We start from the raw sequence: 12,419 nt of genomic DNA on the forward strand, positions 1-12,419 counted from the left end.
ACCAAGAGCCACGGTAAGGCCAGCAACTCCACTGCAGCAACAGGAGATACGCATTTCATCCTTTGTTGCTTAAGGAAAACTGTTATCCAAAAGTGACTACAATCAAGGAGGGAAGTGTGCATCCTTGTGCTGGGCTCTGCCCATCCAATTCAGCCCTAAGCTTTTCAAGGCCACGCACTTCTGCAGTTGAGGAAATTGGGCAACAGCCTTAAAGAAAAATAACTTTATGACTGCCAAAGAGAAGATCACTGAGGAGGTGGGGTATTTGAAGAGGATCTGCCTCTGATGGCAACTCTGTTTGCAACTACAGGGAAGAAAATGGGTAGGCTGCAGTGAGATGAGGCTTAACTCCCTGAGCAGGTTATTTTCTTTCTTTAATTTTACTTTTTGTTGTTATTGGTGTTCTTTTCTGTGTAAGTACTTATTAGCTTAATAAACCTTAACTGCTGAGGCAGAGACAGAAGAATGAAAGGTTCCTGCCATGCAAACCAGCCTTAATAAGGATGCAAAAGAGCTAACCACATCCTAAACAAACCTTGAGCAGTGCAGGCTGGCAAAGATAAGGTGTCTGGGCTGGCTTAAATCTAAGTGAGCTGACAGGGAAGTAAAGCTTAGCAAAAACAGAGTAACTCACCCCCAACACTGAGTATGTGTGTGAAAAGGCTACAAAGGAGATACAGAAAAAGGCATGGCTAGCCAGGACAGACCATCACCCACTTTAGTTAGAGCCCCTGTACCAACTCGGGAAGTTGGAGAGGGAAAAAAGAAGGGAAGGAGAATTACAGTTAAAGACAAAAGTAAAAAAAAAAAAATTAACAGGCTAAAACAGCACGACACGGATTGTTAACATGGAGTTCACCTCATGAACACATCAATGTTTAAGAAAAGTGCAGCATAAGACAGCCCAAGAATTGCACCGTGTGTTTCACAAGGTTAGACAGGAGGGGACTGTAAGCCAAACCCATTAAGTGATCTCAGATGGAGAGAGTGATGGCAGGAAAGCAGCACTCAGTTGACGACTGCTTTGGATTTTATTGTTACTTCTTGGAACTGCAACTGTTCAGTAAGCATTAGGAAGGAATATTATCTTTATTTAAACTGAACTGTAACCATGATTTATTGTGAATAAACAATAAAGGGAGATGCTTTAACTCGCAGTACGGGCTAAATACAGGCTTGGAAGTGATGGAATCCCAAAGAGCTTTTTTAAATGCAGTTCTGATTGTTTCGTCAAGCAGTTCTAACTGCAACAGAACTCCCCAAAAAATAGGGTGGGAGTAAAAACCAAATGCAAAATGCCAACCAGTGCTTCTGATAAACAGAGTATGATGTGAACACCAAAGAGATAGGAACAGCAGGAGCTCAGAGCGCTGGAAGCAGCAAGAGAATGGAAGAGCAAGAAAGCAGGTAAGACAAAGCAAGCAGCTACCATGCCCACACCTTTCGTAGAAAAAAGGTTATGAAACTATTGCCTAATTAACTCCAGGCAGAGCCAAGCAGGTTAGCATAATGCATCACTAACAAGGCATGATGCAACCTGGCTCACACAACATAAAATGGACAAGGGAGCACTCACGTGATCCCTTCCACCTGCAGGGCACCAAGGCCCGGAATGAAGAATGCAACCAACCCAACCATGCTCTCCTTCTATGTGTTCTTTAGAGTGCACCAAATCCAAAGTGAGAACTGTAGTAGACACAGCCCAAAAATATGCATTAATAATAGGGAATGGATTAGAGGTGGCACGTATGCACCTCCACCAGTGTTTTGTCAGGATTAACCCTCCTCTCTCTGTTTCTCTTTCCCTTACTATTTAAGCCTACAATTTAACAAATCCCTCCTCCTCTAAAATATTCTGTAGCTTCAGGAGCAGCAAAAGCCACAGAAGTCTCAGCTGACCACAGAATAGCTCAGGGCCAAAGAAACCGACTGTGGGAAACCAGTTTCCCCAGTGGCACATCACCATCAAAGAAGAAGTGGCATTTTCCAACTGGCTGCATTAGCATCAAGGGATCACCCTCCCAGCAGCACAAAGATGTCAGCTAGTTACAGAGTGGTAGCCTCACATCTGCCCTGGCACAAAGAGGAAATCTGCCCTTTAGATACTGTAACTAAGACAAATGGAACATGATCAGGAGCAGTTAGAGCCACTAGTAATCTCTCTTGTTAGAGTAACACTGAAAAGTGTATTCAGCTCTTTCCATATGTGTCAGGGGGTGCAGTCCGCACTTCAAAGCGGATACATTCTGCTTCATGGCTGAAGAGCAAACCATCCCCTTTAGAAGCTATTTCTGAATTCACACAGGTATGACAAGCAAGAAATACATAGTAAGAACGTCATCAGAGGTGATCAGGATCATAAGGAAGCAGCAAGGCTGCTGCATTCATACTTGGTTTACACCACAGCTGAAGCATCCACAAGAAGTACTATAGAAGGCACATGCCCAGGGTAGCAGTACAGTAAGCTGTAATATCAGGAATTCTCTCTGTAGATTTAAAGATTTTTAAGCACAAGACTGAAATCAACCCAGAGCAATTGAGTTAATAGGATATCCACACTGCTGGTGACTCCAACCTGTCATCCTCTAAACACAAGAGCAGTGCATGATGCTCTCAGGCCTGCAAAAGTACAGTCTATCCAGCATAGCATATATATCATACAGATGGATCAAACACGTAAATAGCTTCATCCATTAGGAAGTGAAAGAAAGCTGCAAAACATACCAATCAGGGCTCCAACGTGTTAGGATCTTGTAGTTATTGCTATATGCTTTACTGAGCTTGATTAAAAAAAAAATTGTCATTTATTTGTGTTTTTTGAATATCATCAGCTACAAAGAGGAAAAAAAGCACTGATTTAAGAGCTATTTGGATGCCTACAGGTAGATGGCACAGAGACCTTCGAAAGCACCACTCCAGATTTTCTAGGCAGTTCAGTTGCTTTGTAGATCTGACTCTACTGCTAGCATTGCTTTTTTACTGGCAGCATTAGGAGTAGCTGCAATTGCTGAGATGCAATGAGCAACGTCACACAGAACTGCAAGAGTAAAATTTACTGAGAACTCTTAGAAACAGATTGGGAAAGTGAGCAAAGAGGGGAGAACTGACAAGAGTCACAATACCTTCCATCTCTGGTGTCCAGTACAGGCAGCACCCAGCCTAGCAAAGCTCATGCTTAAACACACAGCGTAGACAGATGAAATGAGCTGCACCTCTTTGACATAGGAAGACACTGCAAGGAATGCAAGGTCAAGGTGCTAACAGATTTGCTTTCATCTTGCACAGATACCCTCCAGCCCATGGGGACAAACAATTAGGGATGAAGTAGACTGATGCTCTCCAGTGTAGGTGCTGTGTGCAAACTGACACTCAGAATCCAGTCTGCACATCCTTGAAGACCAAAGGATGCCCAGGATCAAAACATCAGTGTTTTTGTGTGTTAGACACAAAGTCAAAACACTCATTCTCTATGGAGGAGAGATCCTCCACAGAGAAACCAAACCTGAAACCGAAGACAGTCACTGCATACTTAAAATTGCAGCTACAAACTAGGAAGCCAGCATCTATCATTGTAAGATCCAAGGCATGGTTTAACTTAAGCCATGGATGGTTAATTCCCCCTAGAATACAGAAGTTACTATATAGCCCAGAAATGCCACATTCAGTTACTCAGATGGAAATTAGGGCCGACACCACAAAGTCCAACTGTTGGAGACCTGAAAGTACTGCTTTCTTTTCTGTGATGAGATGGTAAGATGCAGCCTTCCATGATTCTGCTTACCTGTTTTTCCTTTTAAATTGCTGACGAGAGAGAAAAAGACTCCCTGCAAAGCCTAACACTCTCAGAGACCAGAGGGATGCAGCGAGGCAGACACCCAGCCACTGATCTTCAAGCAGGTCCATAGCAGCCTTATTTATGGGACAAGTCATTTTACTTGCCTGCAGAATGTGGAGGATATTGAAGATATTCAACTGTAATCCACATACCAAAGATACTGATGAGTCAAAGCTGAGCTATCTTTCTTGCAAGGTCTCTGGAACACTGCATGGCATTCATTCATCACAAGCAAGAGAACAGCTGTAGTCATTTAAAACAGAAATTCTGATCGTTCCTGAAGCTACAAGGAGCCCTTGCAACCCATGGCTAGATAGACATGGAAGTACAGGTAAGAAGAGTGAGAGAGTCTCAGCCAAAGCATCTGGGAGGACTTGAAGGAGAACTCTGGCCAGATGCATTGCTAAGATCAGCAGGGAATCCTGAGGCCACTAGAAAGAAAAACAAGGCTTCTAAGAATCCAGTACTTACCATTCAGGATGAGAAATCTACAGATGCAAGCCCAAAGCCGTAGCACCAAAGAATGAACAAGCAGCAATACTGAGAGCTGTCAGAAAGCCACAGAACTAGCAGGATTGCACTCCCACATAGCCCACGTACTGAGGGTGCCACAGCTGGCACCAGTGGGTGTGCCAGGACAGCCACCAGGATTCTTGGCAAACACTCAGCATCTGGCCAAGGACTGGATACACAGTGCTTTCTAATCCCACTCAAAGTACAGAGCAGGTGATCAAAAAGGCACTTCTGAGCCAACAAGCCCTTCTAATGTTTACTTCTGACTGGCAAATGCAGCTCAGGGATGAGTCGAGGCCTCTTCTTCTACTGCCCTTTTGCGTGTGCATGAGGATGAATTCCACAGAATCAGTAGCAAACCTCAAGGGAAACTGTCAAGATGACAAAGGCGACTACACAAAGGGAATGTCATTTTCAAGACACCCCAGGCTTCCATCTCCTGTTCAGAATGGCTGATAACCCAGAGAGCAAGGAGGCATTTCATCTCACTGCAGGCCATCCATGAGGAGCTGTGCAATACATTTCAGCAGGGAAGAGCAAGAGGGACCGGTAGGACAAGAGGTGTATGATCTGCATTGCTTCCATACCCATGGCTTGCCCATACTCTGTATGTTATTTGAGTGCCTCTCATACGCTCCTTTTTATGTAGAGCAGAAACTCACACAGGCTTAGAAGAACTGATGATGCAGGTTACCTGAGTTACAAATCATGCATGCAAGCACGGAGTTCTACATTACAAGGCATAACAAACCATTTCACTGTAACACACAGCTTGCAGTCATCTTAATTAAGCACAGTTCAGAAGAGTGTATTATCTGACCCCATTTAAAATACTAAATGCCTTTTCAACATTCAGCACACAACACACATCAACATTAATAAAAGCATTGCTATAATCTGTTTCCAGCATGTTTTTCTTAAGGTAACAAGGTATACAAGATCCTCGTGGGGCTTCTTCCTTCCCCCACACCCAACCCACAAATATGAGACTGAGATTTGGGTGGCTTTATTCACACAGATCTACCACACGGTGCTCTGGAAGAAGCATAAGGAAAATAGTGTTTTCAAAGTAGATATTGTTTAATCATATCTGACAGTATAAAAAAGATATTCATGGACAGTATAACTGGAATAAAACAAAGGATCAGGATTAAGAGAACTAACATAACATCTGAATAAACATATGGCTATCTACAGAAATCTTAGCTGATACAGTTCAACCAGCATGCAGGGGAAACCAGTGCTTGCCATGGTACAGAACCAAAAGCACAGGCCTAGCCAGGGAGATCAAACAGATCCCAGCTACTGCAGATTCCATATCAACACACATACACTGCAGACAAAGGCCACAGCACTGTATCTGGGCACACAATACCACTGTTTTGCCTGTACCACTGGTTTAGCAAACAAAGTATTTGGGTTCACAGGGAAATCCTTTAGCAGCAAGTCAGGTGAAAAGCTGAACTTGCTCCCATTATTCAGCCAATAGTTCTCATAAGTACCAGTATAAAAACACTGCCTCTGTGGTAATTATGAACAAGGAGAGGATTTATCTTATCCTCAACTCCTCACTGAGGTCATCACTCTGCATTTTGATATCATGTCACAGTCCCACATTACAGTGGTGTTCTTAGAGTAAATACACTTATGCCAGCAGAAAGACACTGTCCAACAGCACAACAGTGGACAAACCCAAAGTCTCACCACAGCTGAATTCTTCAGAGTTTTAGCGAGCAGCAAAAGCATTTTTAGGAGCAAATCTTTCTGTTACAGATTAAACACGGTTGCATTGCATGCAGTATTTAATTAGTCAAGCTAGAACATCTTACAGCTGTTGTTTTTCAATTCCCCCAGTCTGGATTTTCTCTCACATCCTGCTCTTGACCTTCATCTTCTCCCTTCCCCCAGGGAGATAAAGGGGCACTCCATTATTGGCTGAGCACTGTCCATCAACACCATTCTCCTATACATTCGTGTAAACCCCCCACAAAAAGTCACTGAACCTTTGAGAGCCCACTCTTAAAACACTGCCCTGTACACAACGGATCATGTTTTATACTCACACAAGTTCCACTGTAAAAAATTAATCGAAGCAAAAAACACTCCCACAGATGTGAAGGAGTACAAAAGTAATGCAGCTATAATTTTATACCAGTGTTACTTACAGAATGCAGCCACAATACACAGGACACTGCTCTCAAGAGATACTAGTGTTTTGCAATGTACATTAAGCAGTTTGAGTGAAATACAAAAAAACAACGTTGAGACTTACAGTATTTAACAAAATCCTTCTGGAAATCTTTCCTGGAATCAACAAAGGCTCTTCCCCTCTCAGTTCCAACTACAAAGACGTCTGTTTCATAGACAGCGATGCAGGCAACTTCTGCTTTGGACTTGGCAAGTTCTTTACACTATGAGAAGATGAACAGAAAAGCATTTGTTGTCCTTGTTAAATGTATACTCTATAGAAATGTATGTGGAATCACTTAAAGCAGTTACTACTTCTGCTGCCAGCATCCACTCCTCAAAAGATACTGTGAGTTACATAATGTCAGCCATTAGCAAAGGACAGTTTATGTATCTGGAATTCTTTTTGATGAGGAACCTTAAAAGCACTGTAGATGCATTAGTGAAATTAAGGTCTCATCTAGACTGAGAAATTGAACTGCTTTTAATTAAAATGATTTATTAAATCTATCCATTGGAAATTATCACTTCAATTAGATTTCAATTAGATAATCATGTTCTCCTAGCTAGGATTAGTATAGGAGTTTTGTCCTTCTACAGCACACTTAACACAAATAGTGCTCTGTTTGGAGAAGCGTGGCTGGAAGCAGGAAGGCTTCCTGTAGCCTGCCCTGTCCTGACAGCTGTGCTCTGTGTGGATTCCTCCTGAGAAGGGGAAGGATCACAGCCTCCCTGTGAAGGTGTAGGTGTGCTCTGCTGGGAGCAATTCCAGGCAAGGAGGTCAAAAAAAAAAGCAAACTTGCAGAGTAAGGAGACAGCAAGTTCCCAAGTCAGTGAGATCATCTAGAAGTGACCACAAAAGGTCAACTCTTCTTAGTAACTCAGGAGATCAGAGTTTGCACCAACCCTGAATGACATAAATAGTTGCTGCAAGACATGACACAACAAAGCCCTTAGGAATTGGATACACCCCTCGGGGAAAATGGCTTTGAAACCAATCAACTTATAATCATTTTATTCAAAATTTCATTGCTAACAACACCACAGAGCAAAGAGGACGGCTGCTAGCATGTATTTCCTCAAGCACACAGTCACTGTAGTTGGAGAGCATGCGTTAAGGTACAGACAGAACAGCATACTCCAGCTCTCTGGAGGGAGGCAAAGTATTGCTGTAGCACTGCATGTGCCCAGAGAGCTGTGACAGCCACTAACCATGGACTCCAGTGCTGACACGAGGAACGTGACCACCATCCTGCTTTCAGATGGGTCTTCATCAGGCACGGACGTTGCTGCTACTGTAGCTTGGGCCATTCTCCTCCTGGAAAAATCAAACATAAAACCTGCTCAGATACATGCAACCGTGCAAGAATATCTACCTACAGATACCTACACACTCAAAAACCCAGAATACCTTCACATGAGCAAATAAGCAGGTACAGCAACAGAATAAATTGTTCACTGTTTTGTCCTTCCATACCTCCTGCTGCTTGAAAGTTAAAATGCTGTGCCATGTCTAGACAAAACACCTAGAGAGATGCATATTAATTGATTAGCTGCATTAGCACTGATTTTTGTTTCTGGGCATGTTCGTATCTGCAATAGCCTGAAGAAGCACAGCAGAAAAAGAGAGGTATTAACAGAATGACAGAACTGTTCTGACATTGGTGTTAGTGACATACCCTATACTTCTCAGTACAAGTTCATTAGTGTATCACTCAAACACCACCACTCCAGCCATCCCAAATCGTGGCCTGAGACTCCGTTGTCAGCAACCAGAACCTGACATCCTTATCTGCATATTAAACAGCTGCAGGATTAATTTCCAAGATAAGAATTGCCAATTAAGGTGCTCAAATTAAAAGCCGCATTTCAGAAGTGACAACAATAGGATTAAGCCCTATTTTACGCGCATTGTAACAGACTTTGAACTTGAAGACATAATAACCAGGACTTGTTCATGCTTATGTTGGCAGAACTGCCAACAGAGAAGGATGACTATACTCAGAACAGCTGCCAAGAGCACATTCTTCTGCTGGATGTTGCAACTGATGTTATGTTCACATACCTAATGCAACAACCTGACATGCCTGCAGGAGGGGAGAGCTGGGAGAGACATTGCTATTACTGCCCCACATGTGAGTCTTTAAAAAATCCCCCCCAAAAAACCCCAAACACAGATTAAGTTGGGGGAAAACAAACTTGCAGCATCGACAGTGCAAGCTCACAACAGACACCCAGTCGCCTTCTGACGCTCCGGGCAGGTCTGCAAGGTTTAAACAGCTTTCAATCTGCCATGGTTAAATTGGCAGCGACAGTCTGCAGCTATCTGAGGCTATCTGAAATGAAAGGCAGAAATGCCAGCAGCTCAGATTCTGTGACAACACCACTGCTCTGCCTGCACAGCCGCCCCCCCCCCCCCCCCCCCCATGCAAAGCCTTGGGGGATATATGCAGTGCCTGACTTCTCACCAATGTGCTGCACAAAAAGGCCCATCTAAAAGCCATTCTTCCAACAGTCAGAGTACCACTATTTAACTAACTGCTTCAAGGCAAAAAATCAGACAGCTTTCTAACAGCTACTAAGTATTTGAGATACAGAGTACTTAGGCACACATATTCTTATCAACTACTTTAAGGCAAATGTAATCAACAGCTACTAAAGAAAAACATGTAAAAGAAGGTCAAGAGGAAAGAGATGAAGGGAAAGAGCCAAAGACAGAAAACAGAGACATTTCACCACTCGCTGGTCCAGCACTGTCCTGAGTCTGGGGTGGTGATCTGTGGGTGGTGGGCTGACCAAAGTAAACACATGTGATCACTTTCCTATAGTCCAAGTGGTCCAAAACTGCCCTTGGGGAGGCAGCTCTGCAGCCAGAAGATCCAGAGTTTACAACAAGGGTCTCTGGTGGTGATGGACCCCTCATCCCTCCATCAGTCGCTCAATCTGTTGCTGTTTTGCTTCCTTTTGTGCTCAGACAGATGTTTTTCCTCAAGCTGAAGTCTGTCAGCCATAGGAAGAAACAGATGCTGTCCATAAGAGGAAGCAGAGAAAAGCAGTTCACTGCTCTGCTTCTGCAGGTTCACTCCTATCTCCCCTCTTGCAGCTCTTCCTGCTCAAGCTACCTGGGGCACTACAAGCTAAATTCCTCATCAGCCTCACACAGTGCCAAAGCAGCTAACACACCACCAGCACTACCAACACCAAAACCACTCTTACTGTACAGATGGCAAGGCTCATAACCCCAAGAACCCCAAAATACAGCTGCTGCAAGCGTGCCTGCACTCAGCCTTGCACATTGCTGGAGAAGATCTGCTGCTCCCAGGGGAAAACAGCCCAGCAGGGGCCCTTCTATAACAAATGCCATTCCAGCTGAGCACTTGTTGCCTTACCAAACTGGAATAAGAAGGATTTATAATGAATGCTCTAGCTGGAACTGCTGCTTGGCTGTTACTGGTCTCATCCCTTGGCTGCTCTGCCAACAGGGCACATTTAATTCCACCCAAACATCGGCCTTCAGACCAAGGACAGAAGGCACCCTATCAGAACTGCACAGATCAGAACTCACAGCTGTACAAGCAAATCTTTTTAAAGGTTCATACTGGCTAAAAGAAAGAGAAAGCTCTATTTTTCTCCCCCAGCTTGATTCAGAAAACACTAATCCTGATACGTCTTAGCTAATGGAGCACAGAAACCTGCGGGGATGCAGGCTCAGGGAGATGCAATGACCTTTCACCCCTGCTACTACTGAAGGCCATTTGAAGAGATGAAACAATCCCAACATTGGCTACTTTAAGAGCATCTCTGATTTCTTCCATCCTCAAGCCTGCTAGCAAAGCAACATTTAATTCAATTCTCACTATCTCTGGACCAAAACAGGCCAACGTATACTCACAGAAGCTGAAAAGCAGCACCCAACCGCATTGCTCACAAGGCAGGCCTACAAAATAAGTGCGTTACCCATAGAGCAGCAAAGAATCTGTCAGCACGGAGCTCCATCACTGCTCTGCAGTCAGACCCACGAGCAGCTCCTGCTTTTAAGGCACACAGGCCGCGCTCAGCAGGCCGCCGCACGCCCCTCACAACCAGAGTGGCTCTGTCCGCGATACGGCACCGTGCTTGCAATACGGAGGGCTCAGCCTTTCACCCCAAGGCCCAGTCGGCCGCCTGCGGGTTGCCTTAATTACAATTAGCAGAGGATGGCTGCAGGCGGACCCGCCCCCTGCCCTCATGGCCCCATCCCAGGAGCCCACGGCGCCTCACACCTACTTTATTTGCATACGAACCACGCCCCTCTCCTCCCGCACCCAATCGCGGTCGCTTCTCGATAAGCGCGCCCTCCCGCCAGCCAATAGCAGGCGATGGCAGCACAGAGGTGCCCGCCCTCTCCGTCCCCACACCTGGATCCCGGGGGGCGGGCAGCGCGTGGAGCTCCGCCTCCACCCGCAGCGCAAAGGAGGAAGAGGAACCCCCCCCCACCCCCAGAGCCGGGCCCGGGGCCTCTCCCAGCCCATAGCACGAATGTCCCCACAGCCCTCCCTCCCCCTCAGGTAGCCGGGGAACAGCGGACCTCTCCCGCTTTCCATCCCCGCGTCGCACCCGCGAGGTCCGATCCCACCCCGCCGCTCACCGCTGGCTGTAGAGGCTGAGCGGAACGGCGGGCGCCGGCAGCGGCCTCTTTCCCGCAGCCTCTCGGCGCTGGGATGAGCCCAGAGGCCCCGCTGTTTCCCCTCGCGGACTCGGGCTGAATACAGCGCCGCTCCGGGGGAGAGGATTGGAAGGGGAGGTTTTTGTTCGCCTGCGCCCAACTGCGCATGCGCACGCGTCGCAGGGGCTGCTGGGACGCGTAGTCCGCCCCCCCCGCGACCGCCCCTCGCCACACCGCGCCGTGCGTAAGGCGGCGAACTACAGCTCCCATCGTGCCCCGCGCGGGGCGGAGCGGCGCGAACCCAGCGCCCAGGGAGGGAGCGCGGCGGCAGCGGTGGCCTTGGAGGGGGCATTCTGCCTGAGGGGGTCCGGCCGCCATTTCCTGCCCCTGCCCTGCTGCTCCGTGGGCCGTCCGACCTGAACCTCCCCTGGCGCGACCGGAGGCCGTTGCCTCTCGTCCTATCGCTGTTACCTGGGAGGAGAGGCCGCCCTCACGCACCTTCCTTTGCGGGCGGCTGCGCAGAGCGATGCGTTCTCCCCTGAGATTTTGCCCTGTGGCACTTGGGTGGTGCCTTCGTGCCCTGCGCTGAAGGGCTGCGAGGAGGAGGGTGGCATCGCCGCCCCACCTCCCTCCCTGCCCCCCATCGCCCACGTGAGCGGTGCCGCTGAGGGAGAGGAGGGCGGCGGAGCGCGGGCTGCGCTCGGCGGCGGCGGCCGCAGTGCTGACAGGACTGAGGGAAGATGGGTTCCTTACGGCTGCCGAGCCCGCCGTTCACCGTCCGTTGTAAATCAGCGCTCGGAGTGACGATAGCCGGTGTGGTTTTGGTAGCTGGGGTCATTAACAGCTTGCAGTTTAATAGCATGGGCCGCAGGAATGCCTCCTGTTCCTCCAAAAACAGACCCTGCCGGCCACGCACAGCCCCCGTGGGCTTTACAGCCAGGTTCCTCCGTGCACAACAATCGATGGGTTCATCCTGAGGCACCTTCCGAGGTCCTGTCATGACTGGGCCTTCAGTTTGGATCTAAATTCCTCGTGTCCCTTTGCTTCCTCCTCTGCTTGTCAACCAGCTGAGCCTCAGCTGCAGGCTGAATGAGGTTTTCTTACCAGCACCAGGCAAGGAAGGCATTTCTCTCAGTGCTGTAACACCAGAGCCGCTGTGGAGAGGAGAATTCAGAGTTGTTTTTGTCATCGTTAAAACAGAGGAATTCCACCTTGAGCACATAGTCTGCTCCTGGAAAC

General features: G+C 47.1%; 1 protein-coding gene across 16 annotated transcripts in view; it reads right to left on the reverse strand.

Annotated features, from left to right (window-relative positions):
* Nucleotides 1-11,777, reverse strand: part of GTF2I (general transcription factor IIi) — a 52,127-nt gene extending 40,350 nt beyond the window's left edge. For 6 of the 16 annotated variants that reach the window (XR_005841058.2, XR_001469417.4, XM_015295956.4 and 3 more), the window contains exons 1-3: nucleotides 11,652-11,777; nucleotides 7,748-7,853; nucleotides 6,621-6,759 (exon numbers count right to left, since the gene is read on the reverse strand). Coding sequence is in view for 11 of the 16 variants with exons in the window: in XM_015295956.4 (XP_015151442.4) it covers nucleotides 6,621-6,759; nucleotides 7,748-7,846 (238 nt within the window). In the remaining 5 variants the exon portion in view is untranslated. Of the gene's footprint in view, nucleotides 1-6,620; nucleotides 6,760-7,747; nucleotides 7,854-10,427; nucleotides 10,473-10,492; nucleotides 10,763-11,162 lie in introns of those variants that run through there. The other 10 variants (XR_005841060.2, XR_005841057.2, XM_040650580.2 and 7 more) reach the window with 4 other exon arrangements.
* Nucleotides 11,778-12,419: the final 642 nt, after the last annotated feature.

This window comes from Gallus gallus, chromosome 19 (genome assembly GCF_016699485.2).
Source record: "Gallus gallus isolate bGalGal1 chromosome 19, bGalGal1.mat.broiler.GRCg7b, whole genome shotgun sequence".
In the NCBI taxonomy this organism is placed as follows: Eukaryota; Metazoa; Chordata; class Aves; order Galliformes; family Phasianidae; genus Gallus; species Gallus gallus.